The sequence below is a fragment of the Falco cherrug genome, chromosome 5, assembly GCF_023634085.1.
Source record: "Falco cherrug isolate bFalChe1 chromosome 5, bFalChe1.pri, whole genome shotgun sequence".
NCBI classification, from domain to species: Eukaryota; Metazoa; Chordata; class Aves; order Falconiformes; family Falconidae; genus Falco; species Falco cherrug.
In genome coordinates this window covers 75964299-75981637 of record NC_073701.1, presented here as the reverse complement: position 1 = coordinate 75981637, position 17339 = coordinate 75964299, and the positions used below count along the sequence as shown (strand labels likewise).

General features: G+C 38.5%; 1 protein-coding gene across 1 annotated transcript in view; it reads left to right on the top strand.

The window, feature by feature from the left end:
• The window catches only part of RELN (reelin), a 297990-nt gene that overhangs the window by 193941 nt on the left and 86710 nt on the right, over positions 1–17339 (top strand). Inside the window, 5 exon segments of the mRNA XM_055711198.1 lie at positions 2495–2561; positions 3508–3741; positions 4334–4495; positions 8782–9018; positions 14857–15049. Coding sequence (XP_055567173.1) covers positions 2495–2561; positions 3508–3741; positions 4334–4495; positions 8782–9018; positions 14857–15049 — 893 coding nt within the window.

Sequence of the window (17339 nt, the reverse complement as noted above, 5' to 3'; positions counted from 1 at the left end):
CTAAGCAGCAGTTGCAGCATCTGGGACATATTTTTCCTTCTGGACATAGAAGACCTTCACAAAGCAGTGCTGCTACCAAAAGACTGACAAAACTTTTACATTGTTCACAGTATCTTTAGGGGGGGAAGTACCATCTGTTTCAGGGAACTGTTCTTCCTTTTGGAAATTATTTTTCATTTACCTGTTCTTTAAACAGATGTGAAGAACTGGGAGAAGCCTATACTGACTCATATAATTATAAAACTTAGTGCAGAGGATAACCAGGGCCAGTCTTGAAAGGAAATACTTTAACGCACAGAAAAAGTATTTGGCAACACAGGATAAAATAGATACAATGTATGGAATGCAGAAATAAGCATGATTGAAAAAGCTAACTATGAGAAGATGCAAGTTTTTTTAGCATGCGCATTAGCCCTGAATGATATGGAACTAACTACATCCAAAATTTGTTTCGTTAGATGTGTGAGGTATGCAATTTAAACATTTATGGTGATGTACAATAGCCCGTGAAATTTTGTAATGATTCCTGGTAAGGTTTGATAGGGAGCCTGGGAATGGCACACAGTTACATTTTGCAAAATTCTTAAAATAGATTAATGCCTACTTTTGAAAAGAAAATCCTTGAAGCTGATAAGGCAGTGCCACAAATGAAAGTTTTTCATGGAAAGTAATGAAAATTATTCTCTTAATCATATGACTGGGAATTAGCATCATCTTAACATTCTGGATAGCCTATTAATGCTTGTCTTTAGAGATAATGATATGCATCAAAAAGAAAATAAAATGAAGGGAAAACTGAGGTATGTAAACTAGATGTCTGTGAGTATCTGCAAAAATTAGTTCCAAATTCTTTACAACAGGACAAAACAACAAGATTCTGAAAATCAATTGGCAATTCATCTGTCTGCGCCACCCTTACTTGCAGAACAAAATACAATTCCATCAAAGGATGCTGCATGCTCCAGTGTGTGCCATCCCAAAAGAAGTTTTACCAACTATCTGCCTAAAAAGTGCCCATTCCAAAATGCATTTGAGGTGTAGAACCATGATACGGGAATAAGGTCTTAAAGATGAACATGTTTCTGAGGTTCTGCATGCCTCTTTGTTAGATACTAGTGCAACTGAAGCTTTACACCTTATTGTAGGAAAAGCCTTATAAATATTGTCAAGCCACTCAAATTCTTGAAGAGAGGAAGATTTTCAAGGATTCAGCACTCTGACTTTTAGCTTCACAACTGTTTCTTATGTGAATTAAGTTTTAAATGAAATCTGGAAGCCGGCCATCTTTTAGAAACACTGGAAAACTGCCAATTTCCATAAAGCTTTTTTCATTTTGAACGACAACATTACGTCTTTAACCCTTCTACTTTTACCACCCCCTCAAAAAGACCTCAAAAGACACAAATAAATCAAACAGAACAGAATTTTTGCACCCTGAAAAGTGAGAAAATCTAGAAATCACATGAAATCTGATGGGGAGTTAGTTACAGGGAGTAACTAACAGGGATTTAAAGTGCATCTGCCAGGGGGTACTGACACACTGCTATGATGGGCAGCATCATAAATCTAGGAGAGGGAATAAGTGCAGCTTGTTATAAATGATTTCAAATTGGTGGCTATTTGGCTGACATTCCAAAAGTCACAGTGTGAGTGGATAACTCCAAGTAATAGGCATTCTTCAACAGAAAAGATGACGCTATTCATGGTTAAGGCCTGTTTATCATATTGTATTGAAAAAACATTGCCTGTAAGTTACCACTTTGGGCTACACGCAGCTTAATGCATTTGGTCTATAGCCAGATCAATGCTTTTCTTTATAGTAGTGCAGAGATACAGATTGTACTGAGATTTACTCATCTTTCCATTCTTCATATTTATCACAAAGTATCAACACTGTCGATTCGGAGTCATTGGAGGAAGGTGAAGTAAAAGAATAAAACAAGCCTGGAGTATTTTTGAGCACATATTATATGGAGGTTTATTCCATTTGAAAGAGTCAGTGAAAGTGTATGATATTGCATAGTTACTTAAGATATATCAGGGCAGGTTTTAATTCCAGTAAGTCCTGTGAATAACTATGTGGATTTCAGTGAAACAAGCAGTGGCACATTTTTAAAATCTGCAAGACTGCTATTGGAATGTACTAATATAGGTATTGGATTACATCTCCAAAATAAGATGAAGAAAAGGGAAGGCAAGAAAATGGTCAATGCATAGCAAATCATCTGATCTCATTCACAGTCTTAGAAAAATCAGGTAAATTAATTAAAACATCACTCAGGCCACACATAGACATTACCCATTAAATAATAAATTATCCATGGCTATCCTTGATACAGTCAAACACATTTTATCCTTTTGTAGACCTCTTGCAGCTAGTGGGATTAAGATAAATACAGTAACTGTATGAGCAGGTCTGTATACTTTCTTGTATTCATTATATTCTGTTTATCACATAACACACGTTCGTTTAACTGGTTTCTTTTCTCTGCAGTTTATATTGGTCCATCTTGCCTCAAATTCTGCTCAGGGCGAGGACAGTGTACGAGAAATGGCTGCAAGTAAGAGTTATAATTCAGTACTTGTATTCAATTTCTGTCACATAGTTCACTTGATGATCTGAAAGTTGAAGTGATTTTCATTTCAGCCCTTGCTTTTTTGAGATGACTAAATATAAAACTAGCATAGCCTCCAGAATGCGTAAAGCTCACTGGAGAGCTAAAGATCAATCTTCCTAAACAGCAGCATATTTAACTATTTTTTTATAATTTTCTTTTGGGAGAGAGTCTAACTTTCAGTTCAACTTAAAATGTGCTACAGACCACACCGAAATGTCAGCGATGCATGCTTTATACTGGTTTTAGAGGTGATTTGGGACTGGATCACTTTCATATTAAATTTTGGGAAAGAATCACAATTTTCATAGTTCTAATATCCCATAGCCTAACAGATCTCAAGGACAGAAGGTCAGCACTCCACTTTTTTTCTGAAAACTTGGCTTGTTAAAAGGGTTTCAGCCTAAAAAATAAAGCTATTTACTCAAAACCTGTAAGCCCATTCAAAACGTTGCTGTACTATTTTTAGTTATTAACAGCAGCGTGACCCACAGCGTGTTCTGTTCTGTTACTCAGTTTCTTGTAATCACATCTGACACACTACAGATAAAATCAAATTAATCATGTTATATATGAACAACTGTAAATTATGTCGGCAGTATTTTTGTTCCAAAAATGAATAAAAATATTTCTGTATTGAGTGTTATCTGTAGATTGGTGGAGTGTTCATAACTATGATTTTTCAAAATTGGAAAAGTAAGCACTAGCTAAAAGGACACCACTGGCTATGCAATACCTAAATAGAGTTTAAAGAGGTTCTTGGTCCTTAGATTTCAGAGGGACTTGGTAGGCATCTTCACTTCATGGACAAGTGCAGACACTGTTGGTTTGCCAACCAGCCACAGGAGAAGACAAGTCATTAATTGTGCTGTTCAACCTTCCTCACCTGCAGGTGCGACCCTGGCTTTTCAGGGCCGGCGTGTGAGATGGCATCGCAAACCTTTCCCGTCTTCGTCTCGGAGAGCTTCACCAGCTCCCGCCTTTCCTCCTACCACAGTTTTTACTCCATCCGGGGGGCTGAGGTCAGCTTCGGCTGCGGTGTCCTGGCCAGCGGCAAGGCCCTGGTCTTCAACAAGGATGGGAGGCGCCAGCTCATCACCGCCTTCCTTGACAGCTCCCAGTCCAGGTGAGAGGGAAGGAGCAGTAATATGAGGCAAAGAATTTGGGGTACCCCTCCCCTTCCAGCTACAACCTTGTGTATTATTAAGCCCATTGTTTTAGCAGGAAGAAAAGTTTTTAAAAACCATCTAGTTCCATATTTTCATGGTGATTTCATAGCCTTGCCTTTTTTCCTCCTGCTTTGTAAACAACAGAGCCCAAAACAGACTGGAGGGAAGTTATTGTACAGCTCGGATGGAAAATATGAAATGTTAATATCAAACCTGAGTGTCAAAGCCAAGTGCTAATTAATTATTTATAAGGTTGTGTTTATTTGACACCTTGTGGCAGCTGATTAGATCCATTCACTATGTCTCCCTCCCCTTCAGTGCCTAATAAATAATTAAATGCTGTAATGATTGGCATTTTTTAACTATATGTGCCACATTGCATTACTTGACAGTAAAAACAAATCATGTGTACAAAACCCCATAACTGATATTTATCAAAATTTGTCTGGATTGAGAAGATCTGAAAACAACCCGGTTAGGAAAAAAAAGCCAAAAACCAAACCACTATGCAAACGGTACCCTATAAATACTTGTGTAATTCTGATTCAGGTTCCTGCAGTTCACACTGCGCCTGGGCAGCAAGTCAGTGCTGAGTACCTGCAAGGCACCCGACCAGCCCGGGGAAGGAGTGCTGCTGCACTACTCCTACGACAATGGGATTACTTGGAAACTATTGGAACACTATTCTTACCTCAACTACCATGAGCCAAGGTATGTACATAAACATTACAAAGAGTGTTATCTACATGCAGGTAATGCTGGTAGTGGCAGTCTATGTCAATGTGGAGAGTAAGTACATCTGCCCATACACCCCAGTGTGGGGGTGAGTGCAGTGAAAAACTTTTACTGCACCCTGAAAGTTACTGCTTTGCCTTAAAATTTTGCAGCTGTTTTGGGCACTTCCCATTTTTGCCTGCTTCTGTAAAAATGAATGTATGGATTTAATGGCATTTAAGTCTTGGGTGATGTGACAGAAGAAGCTGAGGCAGTGCGGGATGAGGGATAGAAATGTACTTGTGGGAAACAGAGGCGTGCCTCTTCCCATGGAAGCAGCCAATTGTAAAGAAAAATTAACATAAATTATTTGTAGCTTTGAAGCCGTAGACACCTTCACTACACCATCCTCTGGGATTAGGAGTTTGCAGTCAGTGCAGGAAAGCTGGGATCTCATTGTGAGGGTCTCTCCAGGTCAGCAGGCAAGTTGTGCCTGCTCCCACTGTGGCTGTGCCCATGCCTGTGGGTCGGACTCGGTGCCCTGAGAGAACCTGCTGGTGACTGTGCCTGGGAATTGTACAAGTCACAAAGAAACTGAACAAAAAGCTCATCTCATCTAGCAGCGCTTATGTTTGGTGACAGATTTGAGAGGAAAGTATCTGATGTATTTGGAAAGATGGTGTTGTTTACAGCTACATTTGTGAGACCATCCGCCAATTTTAATAAAGCATTACAAAATCAGGACTCTTCATGAGCACACCTGTACTGCAAGCCCAGGACAATCTGGGCTGGGTCTCTGCAAACCCACTCAAACCTAGAAGCATCCATCTTCATGGGGTACTGCAGCAGAACCAATAAATCCCAATGAAAGGAAATGCTCTTCAAGGGAGCACACGAGAGGCAGAGCCAGCGATGGCATTGCAGGTCCCATCCCAGCAGGTCCATTCCTGCCACAGGGCAGCTTTGCACTGTGCATTGCCCTGTGTCCTCTTCTCTACCCCTCCACCCAGTTCCAGGATAATGCCTGAGCCAGCCTTAGGGTGGGACTGTAGGTAGGCTGCAAGTCACTTTAACTACGTACAACTTTCATTATTTATATTTATCCAGATCAGATCAATGTACTGAAAAAAATATTAGATTTCCTCACCTTGTTAATAACTCAGTACAAAATTACAATATACAAAATGTGATTAAGAATATTTAAATGGAATAAAAAAATTGTAACGTTAAATATATTTCCTGGGAGCTATAAGAAATACTCAAAAATCTGAAAGGAATGACTGTATTTGGTAGAAGTATATCACAGTAGACTTTAATTTCTGAAGTTTTAAATGTTTCCAAAGGAAAGATCCTATGTACTGGAACACTCATAAGCCTTCTTCAGAATTCCCTTTCCCATCCTTTATTATAGTCACATATATATTTTATATGCCCCTGTTTCTAATTCTTACATTCAAGATGACAGCTCTAGGAATTATATTTCCCTAAAGGTTTTTAATATATAGCACTATGAAATTTTTATAACAAAAAGGAAAATACACATTCTGGTGACTGATTTTAATGAAGTTTAAGATATAAATGTAGTAAATTCTATTGATGTCAGAGACTTCTTTTGCTTTTGAGATTAAGTATGAAACACAATTTCTGTTGTTCTGACAGAGCAAAGAGCTAAGCACAACATACACAAGTTAGAAAGGTTTTGCCGTGGGATATCTGTAGTCCATTCTGGGTAGATGTAAAAATGACAGACATACAAACCTGAAGATAATGCTGGCAATAATTATGATGAAGAACATGAAGAAAGCTTTACCTTTTCATATTATGTTGTCTGAAGATATCAGCATTTTTGGTAACATAGATGGACTGCTGCAAAGTTTGGCAATCAATCTGTATCCAGAAATTTAATTAATCTTCAGTCATACAAAAAATAATTACACATTTAATGTTCTGCTGAAAAGGTGCATTTAATCTGCTAACATTTGACAGCTGCATTTTTCTTCTGAGCAGAACAGCGGTGGCTTTTCAACATTAGGTATGCGCATAGCTTGAAAGAATGAGATCAGAGCAAAGGTCTCCCAGCTGGTTTTTAAGAAATCTAATGGTAGCTGGTAATGTTAGTAGGAACACTTTTCTTCTCTGCAGCAGAAAAGTCATTAGCAAGAATCCCCCTCCCTCTCCATCTATCTCAAACAAATCAAAGCCAGACAGGAGAAGCTGTTATAACTGGAGATGTAGTCAGGTTCTGCATACTAACATATGTGCCATATATGGTGGTTTCTGCCAATGTTTTTAAATTGTGTTTGCTTAATCCCCTGGGATAAGAAATTTATTTTAGCATGTGTTAAATATTTTAACATCGAATAGGTGTACCAGTGGTGTATGTCATGATTTAGGATTTTCTGTAAATTACTGTCAGTAAGAATTAGAGTCCACGTGGGCAAGCTTATGAGAGTTAAGAGTGAAAAGGAATATTCAGGCATTAAAAACAGCCACCAGCAGAGAAATATTCCCAGGATTATAACAGAGCATTAGCTCACACAAGTGCCAAGTGCTTCACAGCGTATGCTGCAGACAACGCTCCTTCTAGCCAGGGTACTGGCTTTCCTCAGGTTCACCCTGCTGAACCGTGGAAGACAAAATTATCAGTTCCTTTAGCATCAGATTTAGAGTCATTTGTGCTTTTAAAAATTATCTCAAGAAGTTGTAGGGTTGCTGCTTATTAGGGAGCCCTTGGAAGAAAGAAAGTCCTTGTTGCTTATTCACATACCAGAGAGTAATGGCGCTTGGTCTTTCTCCTAGAAGGGTATGATGTTTGAGCATGTTTATTTGAGCAGCAAAAGAAATGTATACACCATACATATAGTGTGTGCACTGCTGGTCCCTTGCCATGGGGACGCAGCAGCCATCACCTCTGGCTGTCCCTTGTCCCTGCCTTCTCCAGCCTACAAGTGGCCGAAGGCAGCTCCCAGGAATGCTAGCCAGGACTTTTTGAGTGCTCTCCACCTCTTCAGCTGAGCTGTTTGATTTTTTCTTGCTAATGGGTTAATGTATTCTTCTTTAAAATCAGTGTGACACTAGGCAATGCTATTGTAAATTTACTCTTTGCAAGGACAGTTTAGCAAGTCATTTTTAAGAGTATGCTTTTGCACTGAGTGCCACAGACACAAGACTGTTTCACATGTGCAGAACAAAATATTACAACAGACAGCTTGGAAAGCCTTAAATCTGGAAAAAAACTTGGTGGTAAAGTACAAAATTATGTTTCCAGTTTCTCTGATTTGTCATTTTATCCACATTTCCTCTAAGAGAGAAAGAAAAATAATCAGCTATATGATGAGCTTGCCAAAACCTCTTTTGACAGCAAGTAATTGTACACTGCCGGAGACGAATGTCCCTGTTGCCAGTCTGTTTCCCAGCTCACGTGCGTTGTGTGGGGCACCGTGGTCCTAGTGATTTATGGAGCTTTCAAGAAAGTGTCGTTGCTGTGGCAATTAATGCATGCTCCCTGCTGCTGAGTACCATAATTGCTCCTGGAAATTAGATATTACTCTTAATTTTCTTTGCAGTTTGTCAATTATACTTTTGTTGACATAGCTGCCATGACAAATCAGGTGACCTTGCATACCAGGAGAAGCACCTAGGACTCACCTCCAGTTGTATCTCCATGTAACTACAGAAGAAAAGAGTCTGCCATACAAGACTACACATAATCACATTGTCTGACAAGACGAACCTTTTCCACTTGAACATGGCAATTTACAGGGGTGGGTTCTTCTAGGACAGGAGCAGCACAGGCATGACATCAGTGCTGTGCAGAAACAAGCACAGACATTATTAGGAAGGTGCGTGTCTTCATATCAGAATAAAATCTACTGAGTCTCAGAAAATGGAGCTGGAATTCACAAGTTCTTGTCAACTGATCATCCCTTTGCCAGTCTAAGCAATTGAACTTCAAATGGAGGGCATTCAGTTTTCTTCTGGCAAGGAAGAGCACCTTCACATTTACAGAGCACCCCACACTAGCAGCAAAATTTACAAAATTGGTGGAAACTATTTGTGGCTTTTGCACATGAATGTCTTTCAATTTCATTGACAACCAAGAGAACTAACAATTCCTCTGTCCCTGGTAGAAGCTATACCAGTAGATGCTAAGGTAATTCAGCTGAGGCTGAATTTAACCCACGATTTTTAGGGTCAGTGAGAAAAAATAACTATAAAATACATCCCCATAGAATTCTGACAAACAGCAAGAATTTCAATAATAATTTTCCTGTGTTTTCCAGAATAATTTCAGTGGAGCTGCCTGAAGATGCAAGACAGATTGGCATTCAGTTCAGATGGTGGCAACCGTATCACTCTTCTCAAGGTGAAGATGTGTGGGCGATCGATGAAATTATCATGACCTCTGTGCTTTTCAATAGCATCAGCCTGGACTTCACCAACCTAGTTGAAGTCACACAGTCTCTGGGATTCTACCTGGGAAATGTTCAGCCCTACTGTGGACATGACTGGACTCTTTGGTGAGAAAAATTTGTTCCTTTCTATTCTACTTTTGTATTCTTTGTCTATTCATCCGGCTAAGAATCAAGTGATTCCTGCAGATGAATCCTTCTGTCAGTTATTCAGAAAAATTGTGTCTCATCCTCACATTATGGACAAAAATACAGTTGCTAATCTAATTGCAATTAGCAGTAAGTTTTTATATGCCATTGCACAGAAATTTTTGTTAGATGGGAATGTTGAATGTAGCATTCTTTCCCCACAAAATACTTGAATAATATCCTAATGGAAACAATTTAGAAAATTTTCATAGTCTTCACTTAAAATGCAGTCAGGCTAATATGAGTATACAGGTTATGAAATAATCTGTTATGTACAGACTCTGAATATTTTGTAAGTAATGTTCAGATCTGTGTACATAGCCGTTAGCTTACACTCCAAAAGTAAAGGCAGCAGAATGCTGGTAGAATGACAATAGTTATTTGTAGCAATTTTGTCTGGTATTATCCATTTTGTCATTTATACTGTGATCAGCATTATGACAAATTGCAATTATGCCTAAAATGTGCAGTGTATTTAGAAACGAAAGCAAGAAAATATCACCTGCCCCGCCCCCTCCCCCCCCCAAAAAAGGCAAGAAATTAAAAAGAAGTGAAAACCAAAGTAAAATAAAACTGTTAGGATTGTGTAAAAATAAGTAAATTAGTAAATTAGTAGAATTAGTAAAACGTTAACCTAATTCACAAAAATTAAATTCTGGAGTATGTAAGTGTAACATTTAGAATTAATACAAGGGAAGCTCAATTTAATCTCTATGTTTTGATTAAAACCAAATAACAGTTTCATGCTAGTCTGATCAACATATAAACCCAGTATGGCTTTAATTGGCATAGATATATTTATTTGGAGAAAGTACAATCACAGTAATTATAGAAAGCCTCAAGAAAATACAAATAATTTTAGCATCCCCATGGACACTCAGAGAAACACTGTTGGAATTTTATTAGCAAGTATCCCTGAACAATCTGATTTGACTTTCTGATCATCTGTCAAACTAAAAGGAGTTGGCTTAGCAGTAGGAACAACACTGGATGTGTTCTAGCGGTGATAATGAGGCAGTAGAAGCACCATTAACCACTTTAATAAGGACAAGGAAGATACTCGCTGCTCATTAAAATGAAACAACATGTTAGGGCTCAAACTGTTTGCATCTTCTTCATCAAAGAGCTGGAATGAAAGCCCTTTAATGACATTGTTTTCCCTCTGTTCTTGTAAGACCAGCTTATCATGGGGAAGGGGGTAGGTTATTTAAGATAGCAGAGGTTCCTCTGCTTTCCTCCTATGACTCTAAATCAGAATCAATATAATAAACACTAAGCTAAATTCTCCATCACATATATTGGCTAGGATTTGTAGTGCTCAGTCATAGTGGAAATGCTGAACTTCCCATGCATCAACTAAAGAATCAAATCCTTTGCAGTATTTCCTTACTATTTATGTATAAGTATTTTTCATTATCACTGGAAGACATGAACTCTATCCTTCATTGACCTTGTTTCTCTCAAGGGAAATTTTTAAACTTACACAAAGTCTGTACAAATGGCTGCTACTTAAATTAATTATTGTTGGCTTTTCCCAGCTGTGAGTCCATTTGGTTCTCGTTTTCTAACTCATGTCTTGCTATGAGCAGAATTTGCAGTAGCACTGACACCACCCTCTTGAGAAAAGTCTGACAACTGCTTTTTCATTAGTAGAACTATGGGAAATGTGCTATAAATCATTTTACAGGGTGTCATCCCCAGGCCCATTTTCAGTGAATTGCCTTTAATTGTCTGTTAGGCCTCTGCTTTTGCTTCAGAATCAGTAAATCTGAAATACATATCCTTTAAAATTTGGGAGAACTGAGGGTGTTTTATTTTTGTTGAAGAGGGAAGTTGTTCTTTTCAATAGCTGGCTTCATTTAGAAAGGAAGGGTTTATTGATATACGTATGTTTTGAGCAAACATGATTATTGAGTGTTTTATAATGTTCCATATCTGGAACAGTCACTTTATTCAATTGTAATCATCAACATTTGGTTTCAGATTGGTCTTTAGACTATTACAGCAAAGTATTTATTAAAGAAAGGATTCCAGAACACTTTGGAAATTAAATGTTTGATGATGTCTGTTAATTCATCACTTCTATAAGATGCTCATACACAGGCAAGGTTTTGACCCAAATGCCTATGAAGTGTTGCATTTAAGTATTGGTAAGGATGCTAATAACACTTCTTCTGTGTTTTTTTTTTTTTTTTAATATTCATCTGGACACAAATAAAATAGCTTTATATAAATAAACTGTCTCAGTCAGATGACAACATTATGATTTAACTCAATGTAATGAACAATAGAGTGTCCCACTGTCCCTGGAGCAGCCTGAGGGAAGACCGTAAATCTGGCTCATAACGAACTATCATTATGGAGCAATGTAATATAGCTGCCCTACATCAGCTTGATATTTTACCTGTTTTATAACATGTTTTGTCTTTTAGATTAATTAGTACTCTGTAACATGCAGGAAGTTTATTTCGGGTAATTGACTTAATTAAAATATATGAATATGTTTAGGAATTATTTAGCCAAGTAGATGTGATGTGATGTGAAAAGACATAAACATCTCCTGCTTTTGATGGAAGCAAAGTTGGGGCTGCTGTGAGCATTTGACCATCACGTCAATATTCTCGGTCAATGCAGCTTTACAAAACTAGCTGCATCCAATGTGGCTTTTCAGTATTCCTGAAAGTAGCGGCCTTGAAACATGGTAACTCTGGGGATCCCAGAGCAGTTTGGAACAGCACAGACTGGCTGACATTGGCTGTGATATCATTCCCAGAAGTACCAATTAGTTGGCAGTGCTTGGAGGGAGAGCAATTGTTCTGAGGGCACCTATGGGTATTGTGTTCCTGCGCCTCCACAGGTCTAATTATGTACACACCAGAAACCAACTCACAGCTACATACTTATACAAAAATGTAGCCTCTGCATTCTCATTTCTGAAGATTTTTTAGTTAATTATTGTTACGCCAGGGACGTTACTCTGCTTTTTACAAAATCTGGAAACGTAATGCAGCTGCGTGACTCCCAGAACAAAGGAAATATTTGGTATTCCAGCAGAAGAGCATGCCCCTAACCACAGACACGGGAGAGCTGGAGAGTGAGGAAGTGGCAAGTAAGGTGGAGCCCCCACCTTTAATGTTACCCTTGTTCAGCTGGAGGCAATTTATGGATGATAAAGGACTTTGTGAACCCGTAATGTGATTTCCTCCCCTTAAAAGAGTTTCTTATGGAGTATCACAGATTGTCTTCATCTCATCACTACCTTCCTTTTACACATTTCTTTAATATCCATTTTAAAGAGCTGTTTTGCCTTTAAAACAGTGCTTATTTAATGTATTGTATAATTTCCAGTGGCTAAGTTATTAAATAATATCCAGTGGGTAAGTTATTAAATGAAAATTAATACTAAACTTAAATTGTTTTACTCATCACCTGAATGCCACCTGTAAAAAAGATGACAGTTTAAGGTTTTTTTCCCTAGTTTTACACCTGTGATATTGAATAGAGGGAATTTTTGGGGAGGCAAAGAGAAAAAAGGAAATATTTACTTCTTTGCGCCTATACGGAATATCGGTCCTTCACTTGTCTTCCATCACTTTGGGGAAGACAGCTTCTGGGCAGATAATTCATCAAACTGTTTAGTTTCAATTCCTTTATTCTGTTCAGATGAGCTTTAGGTAACTGTGATGTGTTGTGAGCAGGTTTATGTGTGCAATGCCAGATCATTTTCCAAAGCATTGCTGCCTATAACTTTCAGCTGATTACACTGCACATAGGTGACTGATACCTGGAGAGCCTGGTTGTAATGGCACAGATTTCCCAAGAGAGTTTTGGTAAAACTTTGTTTTCCCACATCAGCCATGAAATTTCAAACTGCATTGTAGAAATTAAAATTTTGTCAGTCCAAGTCAGCTTTAACTTCTAAATTTGCAGGTTTTTGTCATTTTGAAAAGTATAAAATAAATTTTGAAAGAAAAATAAGTTCAGGCATTATCCAAACAAATTCTTCTGAGGTGCATTCAGGTCTACCAATGAAGCCACAAACCATGAGTTGCCAGCTGGACCGCGGATGAATGGACATTATACCCTCTGCTCAACATCAAATTATCCTTCCCATTGAGAACAAAAACACTGACAACATTCACTGAAAGAGCAAACAGTTGTGATACAGTTTTCCAAGGTGACTTACTGCCTTCTGGTCCAATTGTCCATGTCAGTGCCCCAGCAGTGCAGGGAATGTCCATCCACAGTTGGTTTGTGGTGCTGATTGACGTAGACTGGTTAGTTTCATATGATGCCATGAACTGGATCATCGTTTAGGAAATAAAGTTGCAGAGAGCAAGGTTAGCGAGCAAAAAGGAGCCCAGACCTTAACTGCCAAGTAAGAGCACTTTGATAATGGTAAAACTAATGCCAGCTTTCAGTAATTTCTTCTAGAACTTTAAGGTAACATGTTGACATTTATGGCTTAGCTTAACTGCACCCTCTGGAAGGGACACTATAGAAAAGAGTGTGGGTCAGTGAATTAATTTAAAAGAGTGCTAAGTAACGCTGACTTGTATTCCTAGTCTTTATGCTGACTTCGTCATGACCTTGAACTTTACAGGGGTAGAAGCTAATATATTTTATTGTATGGTATTGAAAGATCAGGGTTTCTTATTTAAGATGATAAACTGTAACTTACTCGACCATAAGGGCAACCTTGAACTAGATTATTCCCGTCATCAGTGTACTGAATGTACCTTTTTATTTTTGCATGATAATTTGCAGTTGTTTTCTGTAAAAAGATGCAATCCCTATCCTAAATTGTTCACATTTAAAAACAGTTTTAGAAAATGTTTTAGCTGAAAGGACTACAATACTTCTGAAGACACTAACTAAACATCTCAAACTAAGAAGGAGGCGATTTTTATTCTGTGTGAAATTTCTTAAAAACGTTCTGATTTGAAGGCTAGTGTGCAGGATTCAAAACGTAGTTGTTCTTACTTCCTTCTTATACCTCTCTTGCATTTGTTGGTTTGGGGTTGGTTTTTTTTCCTTTTCAAGAGTGCATAGAAGAAAAAACTGCATTTAAATTGAAATAACCCTATAATTTAAAACTATATGTTGTGTTACCATGTATGTGATAACTGGGTACCTTGTACCGTATGCAAGGCTTGGTTTGTTCCAAACATTACTACTGACAAAATTATCTTCTCCAGTCTACTGGATAATATAACTCTTGTATCAGTGTATCTTGCAGAAAAGAAGCTGAATATAGGCAATATTAATCCCAAAACATAGTCAAGTCAATGAATGCATTGCATATAGAATCACTTGAAAATCAGTGGAATGAAAAGCCAATCAAATACGAATATTTTAAACTAAATGCAGCGTATCTTTACTGTCCAGTGTTTGAATGAAACTACAGCTGTTACTGTGACACGACCTTAGGCAACGGACACTCCTGGGGAATTAACTTTATGTTGTTTTTTCTGTACATTATCCATTGCTTGATCCTAATGTGATCCTTAATACAAAGAGCATATAGTAAGAACTAACAGAATAATTCAGTGTTTCACACTCTGGGATACATCAAGGCCTCTCTGGTAATTTGCAGAAGGTACCAACAGAAAGATGCTTCTGTGCATGGTCTCGTCCCATGTGCCAATCTACAGAACAAAGAAAGAAGCAGCACTGCGTTTAACCCAGAACCATTCTTAATGTTCCCTTCTGAAATATTTTGGAGATGGATCCTGATTCTCTCCTTACATCTCTCAGTTTTACAGGAGATTCAAAGTTAGCTTCTAGCATGCGCTACGTGGAGACCCAGTCTATGCAGATCGGAGCTTCATATATGATACAGTTCAACTTGGTGATGGGCTGCGGTCAGGCATTTACTCCTCATATGGACAACCAGGTGAAACTGGACTACTCCACCAACCATGGCCTCACGTGGCACCTTGTTCAGGAGGTGAGGCTGGCAGCGAGGACCTTTGTCTTCCATAAACTCTGCTTATACAAAGATCATCAGAGATACACGTGTGGCATTGAACAAAGGGAGATGTTTCCCTCATTCCCCTTTCTATAAAGAAATTCTCAGTTGAAGTCAGTCAAAATTACCAATAGAAGTATTTAAACTGTTCTGTTCTTCATGATATTTGGAAGAAAGGTATCTGAGAACCTTAAACACAAAACTGACAGAAATGAACCAAGCCTGAGAAAAGAACTGGGGCACACTTAGACAGAGCTACAGAGTAATGGCTGAGATCTTTCCTGTGCTACTGTTTTGGGTTGGGTTTTTTTTTCAAAGCAAAATGCATCTACTGTTTCCTGGAATTTAAATGGATAGAAATTCTTTCTACCCTTGTGTGCAGCCATTTCATAAATGGAAAGCACATTCCTTCGGGGGATTGTAATATAGAGCCTTTCATCTCCCCTCCCTGGTTCAAACACAGTCCAGGGCCGTAATGACCAGCTCTTTCCCCGTCTCTGCTAGAAGTGCAAATAGCAGTGTTAGCTGCTATTCCCCCGTGTGGCTCAGCTCTGCCTCAGCACAAATGTGAATAGCACATTTGGCCATAACTTGTGCTTTTGTTTTCCCTCTTAGATGTCAAGCTAGACTTTCCGTGGCCTCAGGGTGAACTAACCAAGGTCCTTGGGCTGCCTCCGAGCAGATTCAGAGGGTGTCAGGGAATCTGTCCTAGTGCCTTTTCACTGTATGCTCTGTAGGTTCAGAGAGGGATTTGAATGTCCAGTCCCAAATCTTCTATGAGCAATGAAAGCATTGTCCTGTTACCGTTTGCCACGTTGTGTTTCACCACGTTTACTTTGGTGGGCAGAGCAGGGAACTTTTAAATTTTGCAAATCGAAGTAATGCTTTCTTACCTTAAACAGAATTCAGAGGAAAGCTATAAATACTGTATTTCAAACATTGTTCATGTCCTTTATACCTAGCAGGCATCATCATGGTGTCCAAGAATAGTTCCTAGTGGTGGGTGTTTGGGGTTTGTCCTTGCCATCAATGGAAGATTAGTTGCCTTCAGATTTTAGTGCTCCTTTTCTCTCTCAGTGGAGCTGAGTTCAGAGAGAAGAACTTGCAGCCAAATAATTTTTCTCACACCACCCGTGTCGCTGTGATAAAAGAGTAATGGAGAAGGCTATTTGTAGTATATTTCAAGGACGTAATCTGGCAAATACACAAAACACTAATTAATTAAAATGTTTGAAAGTTTTGTTTGCTTCACAAGCACTGATCAGATCCTGTTTTGTAAGATCTTCTAGGGGAGATGAATCAACAAAAAATGTTTGAAAAATGCTGGAAAGGAAACTAAGCCTTTAGAAAATCTACTGAAAAAAAAACCCCAACAAAACAGAATAAGCTATCAGGTCTTCATAATACTCTAAGATATTTGGGCAATAAATTTCTCTGTTAAATACATTCTGCCCTTCTTCATATGTAATATATAACTATTACTATATATTTTTATATTTATATATATAAATTAGATATAATTTAACTATTAAAATATTCTTAATTGCTCTAACTACTTTAGAGAATTATTGTTTTATTATTAGTTTCAGAGCAGTCAAAGTAGGCTGCTTGCACATGCAGGTGTCTGTCCCAAAGCTCTCCCTCTTGCCTGATGTTGCTGGCATGAGTCCAGCAGTGAACAATGAAAGGTTTTCAGAGAGGTGGGGATGGTCAGGAGGAGCTGTGCTGTGACAGTAGTGGCAGAAGGGACTCTGAAGGGGTAGCTAGAAAAGGAGCACACAGGTTAGTAGTAACATTCAAGCACTTCATTAATACCTCATCAAAATCTCAGCATAAAAATTTTGGTTGCTGTTCTGGAAATACATAAATAAATGAATGGAATATTATGGAAAAATGGAGTAACATGGGAAAGGCAGGTCTAGAAAACAGTAAGAGGCCAGGATAATGGACTTTATTTATATTTTGTATAAAAAGGACATGATAATGATCAGATTTTCTGAAAAGAAGAAAGAAAATTTGGGGAACAGATCTCTCTAGGAATCTAGGAGTTAAATGCAGAAAGAATCATAGAAGCAGTCAAGGGGAATTTACACCACTTGCTGTAGGCATCAAAGGTAAATGCATCTGCAGAGCATGGGCCTCTGGTGGCACCTTCAGTAGACCGTGGTTGGGTGCTCTTGTGTAGCGATGTCTGTTGCTACTGCTGCTTCCCACTGCAGATGGAGGGAGCGAAGGGAACCCAGAGTCCAGAGGCAAGGGCTCACAAGTA